We start from the raw sequence: 13,509 nt of genomic DNA, 5'->3' as shown, positions 1-13,509 counted from the left end.
ACATGAAGGAGACACAGACGTAACGAACAGACTTTTGGACTCAGTGGGAGAAGACGAGGGTAGGATGATTTGAGAGAATAGCATTGAAACATGTATATTACCATATGTGAAATACATGACCAGTGCATGTTCAATGCATGAAACAGGGCACCCAAAGCTGGTGCTCTGGGACAATCCAGAGGGATGGGGTGAGGAGGGAGGTGGGAGGGGGTCCAGGATGGGGGACACATGTATACTGGTGGCTGATTCATATTGATGTGTGGCAAAAACCATCACAATATTGTAATTATCCTCCAGTTCAAATAAGTTCAATTAAAAAAAAAAGAATCAGGGACTTATTAATAAACCAAATTCTCTGGGCTTAACCCTAGGGTTTTGACTTACTATCTCCTGCACAAGGCCCAGGAATCTGCATTTAAGGGAACCCCTCAGATGGTGGAAGATACCCTCACTCTGGGGAACACAGCCTGAAAGATCCTGTGTTCTGTGTGAGGCGTCACCAGTGCAAAAGGGAAATAGCAGAAGTATTAACTATGCAACTAACTTGCCATTTCTTTTCTTCCTGTTTCCATTTATATGTTCCCATTGTAATACATCACAAACAGTTTAAATTAGGAATTATTTCATAAACAGTATAATTTAATCTGTATGTAATTCCTTCTTCAGTGAAATCAAAATTATATTTTCAGAAGACGAGGCTGAAAGGCAACACTGCATTCCCACTAAGAAAAATAATTAGCTTATATTCACAAAGCAAAAAGAAAAGTTTCCCTCAAATATTGCTTTATGAATTATGATGTGGAGAGTCTGAGAAATCTAATGTAGGCAACTTCCATTCTCTTACTGAGCACGTGTATTAAAAGTAGTGATGGTTTCCTGTTGGTTAGCAAGCACGCTGGTTAGCAAGTTGATGGCCTGTTGGTTAGCAAGCCATTCCTGTGGCTCCTGGGGGTGTAGGGCTAGGTGGGAGTGCCCCATGGACCAGCGGGAGGAGGGCGGGACAGGGCAGCACCTGTCCCAGCTGGCTGGCAGGTTAGAGAGCACAGCCACCTCTGGACACCTCAGCACAGACGCCCCTTCCCACCAGGCGTGGACAAGGAAAACTGGTACTCAGGTTTGCACCACCCCTTTGGGGCAACTCCTCTGCCACCCGGCATTTTCAGGATAATAGTGTTTTGTTAATGAAAAAAATACCTTAACTTCCCTCTAGTGGCAAAGATATGTGAATTGATTGTGCGACCGTTTGGTATGGACACTCCTCATCCTGAGAAACGATTTGCATCCAGTTGAAATTACTGTATACATTTCCTCAGCTGGCCTCTTTTTAATTCAACTATTTTGTGATTCATTTTACAAAGTTTCCCTGCCATCCTTCTCCCTTGGCATTTAATCTGTTTCAAATTTAAGTTTACGAGGACTACAAGAGCTTTGATGGTTCCATATTTATTAAGTGAAGATCAAAGGTCTTCTTTGCTTTTTTTTTTAGTTTTTACACATCTGCAAGGGATACCGTTACATTTCAGATGACAGTTTTTCTTTCCACCAAAGAATTTAGCATGAGAATGCCTTCAAGCATTTGTTTTTCTCTAAGCTCTCTAAACGTTCTCCGATTGTAAGCATACTGCCATCACACACGGAATTTCATTCAGTGTTATGTTTCAAGAACATCAGGAATTCAACACACTATTCTTTATTGCCACCAGATACAGCTTTGTTCCTGTTCTTCCTACAAAGCCCTTTTTCTAGTAAGACTGGCTTTAGGGCTCATAAAAGGGTGTACAGTCAAAGGTTGTTATCGTCCTAAATAGATCCTGTAGAGAAGAGGGCCCTTTGTTGTTTCTGTCTGGCCAAGGATCATCAACATATTTATTTAAAAGATGGATCACGGATGGAGACAGATATAAAGCAAGCAGAAGACTCCTGTCCCAATATATAAAGAACTAAGCATCAGTAAGAAAAGGACAAAGAATCCAATAGAAAAGGGGGCAAACTACCCAAACAGGCAACTGCAGAGCAGGGAGCTCAAACCATCAATAAATGTAAAAGGCGCTCCAGCCACCAGTCAGCAGAAAAACACAAAGTGAAGTGGCAGAAGACTGTCTCACACAGATCATAATGCCAAAAATCACAAAGTTTAGTTGGTGGGAATGGAAATCAGTGCAGTCATCATGGAGAACAATATGGAGGCCTCTTAAAAAACTAAAAAAATAGAACTACCAGATCATCTGACGATCTCATTCGCAGGCATATATTCAGACAAAATGATCATTCGAAAAGATACAGGCACCCAGCACAGACAAAAGATACACAGCAACACTGGGCACACAGCCAGGGTAGGGAAGCAACCTAAATGTCCATCGGCAGAGCAAGGGATGAAGAAGATGCACTACATACGCACGATGGAGTGTCAGTCACAGAAAAGAATGAAATGATGTCGTTTGCAGCAACAGAGATGCGGCCAGAGGTGAGCAAACCAAGTGAAGCAAATCAGAAACAGGAAGACAAATATATCATCTATCACCTCTAAGCGGAATATAAAAAATACAACAAACTAGTGAACAAAAACGGGGAAAGAAACAGACTCACAGATACAGAGGACAAACTAGTGGTTACCAGTGGAGAGAGAAGCAGGTGGGGGCAATACAGAGGAGGGGAATAAAAGAAGGGTCATTATGGGATTATATGAAATCGTTGTGTGACACTTGGGAAAATTTTAAAGTACTGTAAATGTAAAGAATCTTTCAATAAGAACAGTAAATTTAAAAAACTCTTAAAAAATTCAGAAAAAAAAAAATTCTAGGAAATTCCAAAAAAACAAAGCTTGAATTTGCCTCATACCAGAAATTATTTACATAGCATTTTTATATTGTATTAGGTGTTATAAGCAATCTAGAGATGGTTTAAAGTATACAGGAGGATGCGTGTAGGTTGTGTACAAATAGCATGGCATTTTATATAACAGAGCTGAGGAGTATCCTTGGGTTTTGGGATCTATAGACAGTCCTAGACCAAACCCCTATGGATACTGAGGGACAACTGTAAACACAGAACATTTAAAGAAGAAACCAAACTGGCTAATGAACAATTGGAATCTCATAGTAATCAAGGAAATGGAAGTTAAAACTAGGTATTTTTCACCCATCAGATTGGCAAAAAGAGCAACGCTGTTTTAATTAACTGGCCTACTTTGTGCTGCATTAAACAAATCACATAGACTGGGGGCTTCAACGACAAACACGTATCTCTCACAGAGCTGGAAGCTCTGAGATGGGGCTGAGTTCCTGCTGAAGGCCCTCCTCTCTTCCTGGTTTCCGGATGGCTTCTTTCGAGGTTCTCTCTCTTCTCCTAAGGGCAAGGGAACCCATTCATGAAGGTGCCACCTTTATGATCTAATTCTCTCCCAAAGGCCTCACCTCCTAACACCATCACACTTGGGGGTTAGGATTTCGACGCATGAATTTGGGGGAGGGTAGGAAAGGTTAAAGCGTTTGCCTGCAATGCGGGAGACCTGGGTTCGATCCCTGGGTCAGGAAGATCCCCTGGAGAAGGAAATGGCAACCCACTCCAGTATTCTTGCCTGGAGAATCCCACGGACGGAGGAGCCTGGTGGGCTACAGTCCATGGAGTCGCAAAGGGTCAGATATGACTAAGCGACTTCACTTTCTTTCTTTCACTTTACACAAACATTCAGTTCATGACAGCAACATCATGCTCTATAAACACACATTTTTAAAAAGCCACTCACTAGATCTGGTTTCTGTGCATTAGGAATTCAGTAGTGGTTCAGCTAGGCAGGTCCAACTGTGTGACTCCTTCTCATGAGGCTTCCCTGAAGTCTGGATGGGGCTGGAGGGAGTCCTGGGCTCCTCTCCACACCTGCTCGAGAGGCCTCCTGGCACAGCAATGATCTTCCTCCAGAACAAGCAGCCCAAGGGGCTTCCCTGGTGGCTCAGGCGGTAAAGAACCTGCCTGTAATTGGGCAGACCAGGGTTCAATCCCTGGGTCGGGGAGATCCCCTGGAGGAGGAGATGGCAACCCACTCCGGTATACTTGCCTGGAGAATCCCATGGACACAAGAGCCTGGCAGACAACAGTCCACAGGGTCCCAAACAGTCAGACACAACTGAGCGACTAACACACCGCCAGCACGGGCAATAATTTTCTGGGCCATTTCCTGTGAGCTGTCTCATACTGAAACGCCCATCAGCTGGAAGAAGTTAACTACAGGATGACCAGACTTGTAGCCATGATGTTGTGGTTCAGCCGCTCAGTCATGTCTGACTCTGCGATCCCACAGACTGCAGCACGCCAGGCTTTAGTCCATGACATAAGCTGTCACAGTTTTGAGAACCGGTCTCAGTGAAATGGGAACAAATCAACCCAGGAAGTGAAAAGTAATTGTACCTTAAACAACCAAGATGATGTTGCTCAGACCCACCAATGACCAATTTCCTGTTCTGCCCCTGCCTTCAATCTTTCCCAGCATCAGGGGCTTTTCCAAGGAGTCAGTTCTTCGTATTGGGTGGCCAAAGTATTGGAGTTTCAGCTTCAGCACCAGTACTTCCTGTGAATATTCAGGACTGATCTCCTTTAGGATGGACTAGTTGGATCTCCTTGCAGTCCAAGGGGACTCTCAAAGAGTCTCCTCCAACACAACAGTTCAAAAGCATCAATTCTTCAGCATTCAGCTTTCTTTATGGCCCAACTCTCACATCCACACATGCCTAATGGAAAAACCACAGCTTTGACTAGATGGACCTTTGCTGGCAAAGTGATGTCTCTGCTTTTTAACATATTGTCTAGGTTTGTCATAGCTTTTCTTTCAAGGAGCAAGCATCTTTATGAGACTGCTTGTCCCACTCGTTTTTCTCACGAGGAGTGTTGGTCCATTTACCACCCAAATGTTCACTGCGCTGAAACCAGACACTTCACAAGATAGGTGGGAGTCAAGTCTGCCCAGTTTTACCTATTTGGCCACTCCATGATCTGTGATTAACTTCAGAGTTTGAGAGTTCCAGAAAAATTTCTAATATTCAAGACATATTAATAAATTTAGAGGTACAAGCTATTTTTCTTTTAAATGTAAGTTTTTAGCAAGAAAGTGATCCTCAACAGAGTTTGACTATAATTAAAAACAAAATGTAATACCATTGTTTCAGAATTTCGGTAGGTATTTTATAATGCTTGTAAACACGTTACTGGGATACACTGGGTTTGAAAGTCTGAGAACGTACTTTTCTGGCCGGGAGAGCTGGGCAACCCCTCTGCAGACTGTCAACACAGGCCTCTGGGGGTTGGGGCTGCAGGGGTCATCTTTCTCACCACCCCCACACGGCTCCCCCACAGGGCTCTTGCACACAAACACTTCACACATGTTCACTAAGTTTAACTGGAGAAGTTACACCCAACACAGCATGAAAACTCTTGATACATTGTATGGATACATTGTATGGAATAATACAGTTACATAGTTTCAAAGTCAAGAAAAAACATTTTATTCAATGAGGTAGATAAAAATACTCAAAAATAAACTCAACAGTAAAGCATTCTCAGAAGTGTCCACATACCATGGATTTGTAATGTATCTTTGAATTTATGCAATGTTGTTTTCATAATTCTTGGCTATTCAAGTGGTTTTCAATGTTTAGCATACTTAAGATTTTTATTTAGCCAAAGTAACCACTAAAAAGATGTAACGCAAAATAATTTATTTCTTAAATGCCTACATATTTACAATCATAAAAATTTTCATGCATTATAACATGAGATACATGTTCACATTTATTAAAAATTTAAGATCTTAGGAAATCTATTTTAGCTACTTATGGAAAAATTAAAGGCTGATCAGAAACTGTCAAATTAGTATTATTAGCTGAAGATTTCACCATAATCCTGAACAGTATTTAGTCATGAATACCTTCACTTTACTTTTAAAGCCACAATTACAATTTTTAAGTTAAATTCTCATAGCGGGGCAGTAAGATTTCACTCCAAATCAGAGTCACATATGGAAAGGAGCTTTTAATTCGAGGTTTCATCATGGTCCATGGTATAAAGATATATTTTCATGAGGGTTACATGATGGATAGCCAACAGGGAAACGTGCTACCAGAGGAGAGCAGACCGCCAACTAAGCATGCACGGCACCAACAGACTACTTTAGAACAAGCTACGTCCTTGACTGTTGCCAGCTTCTCTGTAACGTTCAGGTTCTCAAAGGTCACTGAATTTTATAATTATCTCCAAACAATTTTCTTCATGGTCGTTTAAGCTTTGTCTAAACAGCTGGGTGTGTTGCCAAGCAACAACACCATCTCCTCTGCTTAATTCTGCTTCCAGGATAACTTCAGTGGCCCCAGAAAAATCGTGATAGGAGCGAAGAGTTTTATCTATTGGAGGAAAAAAAAATTAACACTTTGCTTTTGATAAGAACACAGAGAATGCATTTTATATAACTACCTTATAGGTAAAAATCAACTCTTAAAAAAATAAATACAAATTATTCTTTATGGAGGAAATATGTCCTCTGAAAAAGAAATGATTTTTCTCCTTCCATTTGTGCTTCACAATAAGAAACATAAGCCCTTTTATTATATGAGCTCAAACTACAGGTTTTAACTGAAACTTTTTTTTTTTTACTGTAATAGTATGAATGACTCCAGGGTAAGAAAAACCCTTAACTACATTTCAAATAAGTACAACTACTCCCCAGAGCATTAAGCACACCCTTCGTGATTAGCTCCCCAGGCAGACGCTTACCGCCCGTCAGTGCCACTTGTGCAGTGTCAGATCTCAGCTTCCACTGCACTGCTCCAGTCTCAAAGGTCTGACTACTTGTCCGAACGGAAATACTATCTACTTTTAGGCCAGCTGACCCACATTCAAACTTCCAGGAAATGTAAGCATAAGATGATCCTTCCTTGCGGGCTAAATACACCTGTAAAGAGGGAGGGATAAAAGGGGCTGTCAGAAATAATCAACCAGCGTAAGAGCACAGATCATCAAGAGTCTGTCACGTGTGCTATGAACAACTGGTTATTAAAAACCTCATTTTTCCCCACTGCATGATGAATCTGGATGAAAATGAAGAGTCCTCTTAAATGCAATTATTCCTTAATTTATCTTCTTTTCTAAGCCCGGCTTTTCAGATAAGCTTTCCTAGAATGAGATGGGCCACACCCTATAAACCAAGAAATACCTCGGTCACTGCTAAAGTAATGGTCTGGTTAAAAAGGTCATGTCCATGCTCCTCTCGTGCCTCTCTGAACAGGACACTCCCCGGGCCTCCACCATCAGCGCCCTGACTAACATCCCAGTGGAGGCATCCAGGGTCACCGAAGCCTCCAGTCTATCTGCTCTCACAGGTTCATCTACACTCTGCAAATGTTGGTACGAAAACGGATGTCCACTCACCCTGAGAATCTCTTTCATCATTTATGCCCAGTGTCCAAATTCCCCACACAAAAATCTAGACATTATAAGTCTTGGAGGAAAAAAAAACCAAAAACCTCTTTCTTTAATTATATGGCACTTGTCAATATGGTCATGACTTTTTTCTCATTTTTCTGCAACTGCCTAATTAACACTTTTATTTATTTATTTTTTATTTTATTTTTTATTAGTTGGAGGCTAATTACTTCACAACATTTCAGTGGGTTTTGTCATACATTGACATGAATTAGCCATGGAGTTACATGTATTCCCCATCCCGATCCCCCCTCCCACCTCCCTCTCCACCCGATTCCTCTGGGTCTTCCCAGTGCACCAGGCCCGAGTACTTGTCTCATGCATCCCACCTGGGCTGGTGATCTGTTTCACTATAGATAATATACATGCTGTTCTTTCGAAACATCCCACCCTCACCTTGTCCCACAGAGTTCAAAAGTCTGTTCTGTACTTCTGTGTCTCTTTTTCTGTTTTGCATATAGGGTTATCATTACCATCTTTCTAAATTCCCTATATATGTGTTAGTATGCTGTAATTAACGCTTTTAAAATGCCACTTCCTTCATATCACTTGCCTGGTCTAGAACTCACAGCAAGTGCCTGCCTCTCACATTATAGTCAAACTCTTGGCTTTCATGCCAGAATTTCATCCAGAATTTCATCCCGCCTTGAACTGCCAACACTCTGTGACCCAACTATAACTATTTCATTTCAGATTTACTTGTATTAGGTAACTTAACCAAATCATAAACTCTCTGGGGCATAGGTTCTGGATTTACAGAGTTTAATAAACAGTATTTATTTGTACCAGAAACCTGCACAAACATGCACTCTTTCAGAAACATCTAATCTACTTCTCAGGGGCAAACAGCTGGAAGTACCACAAGAAACACAGCTGCCATCTAAGTCCGTACTATTCCAGTTTTCAGTCATCAAGTAAGAAGTCAATCACTGCCAGCACGTTATCAATAATTCATTCTATTTGGCAACCTATAGTTTTCTTCCAGGTTAAATTTGTCAGCTAATTTGAGTTTTCAGAATCAGCGAGCTGGCGATGATAAAATCATTAAACAATCAGTCTCCAAGGAAAACCACGTAACCTCCTGAGACCAGAAACGCACACCGGCCTACCGCTGTTCTGCACGGCAGACCTGGGCGTGGGCGCTGCCGCCTGCCCGACTCCAGGACCTTGGCCTGCGGGTGGCCACCGCATCCCCTCTGCAGCTGTCTGCAGGGGGAACTGGGCTCAGGGCTGCACCTGTGCTCCTGGGGGCCAGACGTTCACCTCTGCTGAACAACCGGGCCCCTATGGGTTATCCATGACTTAACTACTCCTCCAAAACAGAGGTTAGTAAATGGGGTCATCTGAAAAAAATGAGCCAAACAGAGGGGTTACTAGAAGGTGGTGGAAAGAAATGAAAAGACTGGGGGAAAGTGATCTTACTTCTGTGTGTCTTCTACGTCCTGTGTGTTTTCAGAGCTCAGTAGCTTCAAATGCCCCCCATAAAAGTGTAGGCATATAAAACAGGATAGGCTGAAGTCAGGTTAACCTCAAATTTCAAGTTGCCCCCAAGACTGCCTTCATTGTATCAGGTGGGTCTGGGCCAGAACTGTTTTAACTGTCACAAAAGGTTTCTGATAGCTATTGAACCTGTCTGAGAATTGCTTTTTCTAAGACTCACATTTTTCAGTTCTAAAGGCATCAGTTTTTAATGACTCTAAAAAGTTAAAGGGTAAGATGGAATTCATCACTGAACTCTTAAATGCTTAAATAAATCAACTATATTAAATAACACACTGTGAGCAAATAAAAGTTCCCTTAGGTTAAAGGAAGAGCAAATGGAGATAAAACAGGTCCTATTTCTATTGAAAATTCATGTCATCTTTTTTGCACAATATATTCTATCTGTAGCATTTTAGCCAACTTATTTAACTCAGCATTTTTAGAGGTGGTAGGATGTTACTATATACAGTATACTCAGTTTGGTAATTTGAAACCAAAAACAACAGGATTTATATAAACCTCCAATTGTGGTCCAGTCTATGTGTAAAACCAACAGAACTAGTAATTATAATTTATTTAGAAGAAAAAAACACTTTATAACCTCTTAGTCAACTATTTGCTCTAAAGGGGGAAAAAAAGCACTTTTGTAACTGCTGCCTGTTTCAGACTCCTGTCTGTGTGCTGGCCTTTTAAACTCACAGGTGAGGCCCCTGGCCCCGCTCCAGCACCTGTGAGGACAGAAGCACACGACCGCCTGCGAAGAGGGGCGAGATCGACGGCGTGGGGTCAAGCCGTGCTGCTCACGAGGCACCCTGACGGAACCAGTGACGGAAAGCCGTGACCACTGCTTTCAAGACCGAGAACAATATGCATGCCAGCTTCCTCCCGCATCTCCCGTTCTTGTGAAGACCTTCACATGATGATTTTCTGATGACTACACGCCAGGCTGGTCAGCCCGCCGCTCCGGCTTCCTGGAGGTCTGGTGTGTACTGCTCTTGTTGGGAGTGGTTCTCTAGCATGCTTTTAAAAATCAGCATTCTGCTGAGGCTGCTGAATGAGCTCTAATTGAGTTCACCGTGCAGTCAGTCATGCCTGCATCTCCAGCAGAGCAGCTGTATTTCAAGTCTTCCTCCAATGCTAGAACATTGCCCTTGCTCAGCAATCTTAATCCTGGTTATTCCGTTTTCTCGCTGAGGTCCGTCATGAACACTGTCAGTTCCCACTGTCTAGTCCACGCTTCCCGTGCTTCCACGCGCAGCCTCTGGATGGCCAGTGTGACGATGGGCTTCCCTCGCCTGAACGCCTGCGTGGTTTCCTACTGCATGACTGCAAGGCCACCGAAGCCCCTGGGGCCTGACCCGCTCACCCCTGCAGCCTCACTTCCCCACATTCCCGACGCCTCCCTCTTCTCTGAACCTGCCACCTGTCTCTCAGGTTGGTGCGTGCACTGCATACAGCTTCTCACGCCACACTCTTGAGAGGCTCCTCGTCCGCCGCCTCCAAGGCCGGCGCAGACCCCCCTTCCCCTGCCAGGCCCTCCGGGACCCGGCGGCTCCGCCGTCTCACACAGTGCTTCCCTCACTCGTCTCGGCAGCCGCTCCCCGTGTCTTCTTCTGGCACAAGCAGACCCTCGCTGCAGGTCTGCCTCGAAATTCACCACTAATCCTAAATGCTGAGCAGTGTCCGATTCTGAATGACTGCATCAATTCCTGGCATCATGTCCTGCATCAAAAAGTGCTAACATGACTCTAGTGGCAAAGAGAATAAAGCTGTTCAAAAATACAGAGCATCTAAGAACAGTTAAAAAGTGCCCTTAAAAAGTGAACTCTTCAGTAAACTCTAGCTTTTTATGCTCCTTTCAAATCCAGACATCGCTGAACGGTATACTTGTAAGCAGTAAAATTCAGCGAGTCTCTGTGCTCCCGGGAGAGGGTAAGGTCTTTTCTCAACACCCACAGACGGGCTGCTGTGCCCTGCCGCGGCCCCGCGAGGAGACTGCGAGGGAGGGTGTGGGGGAGACGGGTCCTGCGTCTGGTGCAGTCAGAGTCCCCAACGGGGAACCTGGGACAGAGCGAAAACACTGGTGCAGGTGGAAAACCCATGCTTTTAATGGCAACATATTCCCTCTGAGTTACGTTTCTACAAGTACAGTTACAATTCTAGCGTTTTTCATTTAGAACTGGAAATGTATTCATTCAGCTTAAAAAAAAAAAAAAAAAACAGGGCCCCTTATAAAAGCATATGAAGGCATACATTTAAGTAGGCGTGTCTGCATGTAATGGCCTTCACATCTCATTTACCTTACTCAGAAGCTTTCTCACACAACACACCCGCCCGGGCTGTGAGATCGACTCAGAGGTCTAGAAGCACCTGCCACTCCTGTCTAACCACACCTCTCCTTTCAGCACCGGGCTCCACGGAGCGCTCTCTGCCCAGCTCCCGCAACCAGGGCGTGTCTCCCTCCGGGAGTTTCCATGCCAGTATGCTCATGTCCACACGGACACAGCAGGCCCTTGGCCCTCACGTGCAGGTGGACGACTGCAGGTCAGGACCAAGAGCCTGCCGCAGACCACCTCTGCTCCCCGCACAGCGGTTCCTCCGGCACGCTGGGCTCGCGGTGGGAGCCAGCACAGACAAGCCCTTGGTAAGAGCCACGTCTGTCCCTTCCTGCTTTCTGTTCAGAGCAATCCCGCAACTGAGGAGCATCTTCTAGGAGTCCATCCTTGCTCATCAACTAGACAATTACAGATACACACGTCTGGAAACTTTACATCTTGTTTTCTCTCTCATGTCCTTCTCTAACTAAAGAAGTAAATTCCTACATCTACAATCTGAGTAAGCCTATAAATCATTTTTAGCTTATTACAAAAAGATGGTCCAAATGCGCACCAAGACAAGTTTAGGAGACAAACTTGTGGGGAAAAAGAGAAGGAAGCAGGGACCTTATCGGTGTGCGCCCTGTGCACGCTGGGCAACGCCTAGCCTTACAAGGATAAGCACGGTGCAGATGCTCAGCAACACCAGCAGCTGCTCATCCGTGACTCTCCCGCTACATCCACTCGAGTGTCTCACAAGCGCACAGCTTCGCACCCCCGACTTGGCAAGTTAAAGAGGCCCGTAAGCTCGTTCACTCCCATGAAGTCTGTCAGTAACAGGGTCGGATCTAGCGAGGGCATGTGAGTAGCTCTGCATTTATTTTTGGTGAGTTTTTCTAAGGGAGAGGGTAGTTTAAAAGCAAAGCCTCAAAAAAAAAAAAAAAAAGCAAAGCCTCTTATTTATTACAGACAACATTTGAAAACAATGTACAAGCTGGTGTAATGAACTACCATGGTCCCAGCATCTGTTCCTCCCGTTATTTTAGAGGAAACAGAGAAGAAATAAACCAATCTTGCTGCTCAACCAGCCACAATCCGTTGAGATGGAAGCATGTTGAATGGTTAGCTCTTGGGACGCTGAACTAAATGTTATGGTATCTAGTAGCTTGCTTTTTTAGCAGGCAATCAATACATATCCACAAAGGAAATGGGTAAGAATATACTCCATATATTCATGCAAAAACTAGTTACATGGTTGCTCATACACTTGATTTTTTTCCATGAAAGAATTAAATTCGGCCTCTTTGATGAAAACGGGTACATTCCTGATACAAACACACAAATTTCTAATGGACTTTTCATTAAACACTGGTGGCAGGATCTTCTTTTACAAGTTTAAGGATAACTAAGCGTAATTCTCATATCAGTTTGTACATTAAGACCAGGTGAAAAATGAAGCCAATCTCTATTTGTTTAAAGAATGACTAAGATTTTAAACAGTTTCATGCATTACATTACCATGTTCCAGTCTGTTTCAACTTTTCTGAATATGGATTCCATTCTCCATACACCATTCTCCCATCCAGAAATGGTTTGGTTATTACTTGAAACTCGGACATAATAATTTTTTACAATATTATAGCAAAGGTGGAGCTGTTTAGAAATCTTCTCATTTTCAGAGGGGATGAACAGGGTTTCTTTACTCTTGGAAAAAAAAGAAGAATTAGTTTTTCAACATAATAGAAGACAGGTGCACAAAGAGGTACTGCTGTGGAGAGGGGTTAAGCCATCCCTTCAAGAGGAAAGTGTAGTGGCGCCGTTGGGAAATTTGGAAATTCTCTTACAGGTTAAACATCATCAGTGTGGCGCTGACATAGCAATAGACATTACTAAGAAGAAAACAAGAAACATAAACTGCAGCTGTGACTTACACTTTGGGGACTGTGCGTCAACATGAATTCACTCCCACCACCGTCACCACCTTTTAAGTGGACACAGCCGTCGTCTCCTACAGCTGAGTCCTAGCTTTCAACTCCACCTCTCCACACAGATCACGACGACTGTTAAGGACGTCAACTGGCACACGTCACTTACCTGCCAAACTCGCTGCACCGACCTCCTGCCAGAGACCCTAAGCCCCTACAAAGGTGGCCAGCACCGCACACGGCTCCACCTCCTCGACCTCTCCTGCCAGACCCCAGGCTCCCCTTCCCTGCTGCCGCCACGCCCCCCACCGTTTCCCTCC

At 43.7% G+C, this 13,509-nt stretch overlaps 1 protein-coding gene across 2 annotated transcripts in view; it reads right to left on the bottom strand.

The window, feature by feature from the left end:
* Window positions 1-5,471: 5,471 nt before the first annotated feature.
* NGLY1 (N-glycanase 1) overlaps window positions 5,472-13,509 on the bottom strand; it is a 55,265-nt gene continuing 47,227 nt past the window's right edge. Inside the window, exons 10-12 of one of the 2 annotated variants that reach the window (XM_043893538.1) lie at window positions 12,783-12,968; window positions 6,760-6,937; window positions 5,472-6,389 (exon numbers count right to left, since the gene is read on the bottom strand). In XM_043893538.1, the coding sequence (XP_043749473.1) occupies window positions 6,214-6,389; window positions 6,760-6,937; window positions 12,783-12,968 (540 nt within the window). In that variant the 3' untranslated portion in view covers window positions 5,472-6,213. The remainder of the gene's footprint in view (window positions 6,390-6,759; window positions 6,938-12,782; window positions 12,969-13,509) is intronic. The other variant, XM_043893539.1, reaches the window with a different exon arrangement.

This window comes from Cervus elaphus, chromosome 32 (assembly GCF_910594005.1).
Source record: "Cervus elaphus chromosome 32, mCerEla1.1, whole genome shotgun sequence".
Lineage (NCBI taxonomy): Eukaryota > Metazoa > Chordata > Mammalia > Artiodactyla > Cervidae > Cervus > Cervus elaphus.
Note: the sequence above shows the minus strand (reverse complement) of the source record. Positions and strands in the feature narration are given on the sequence as shown.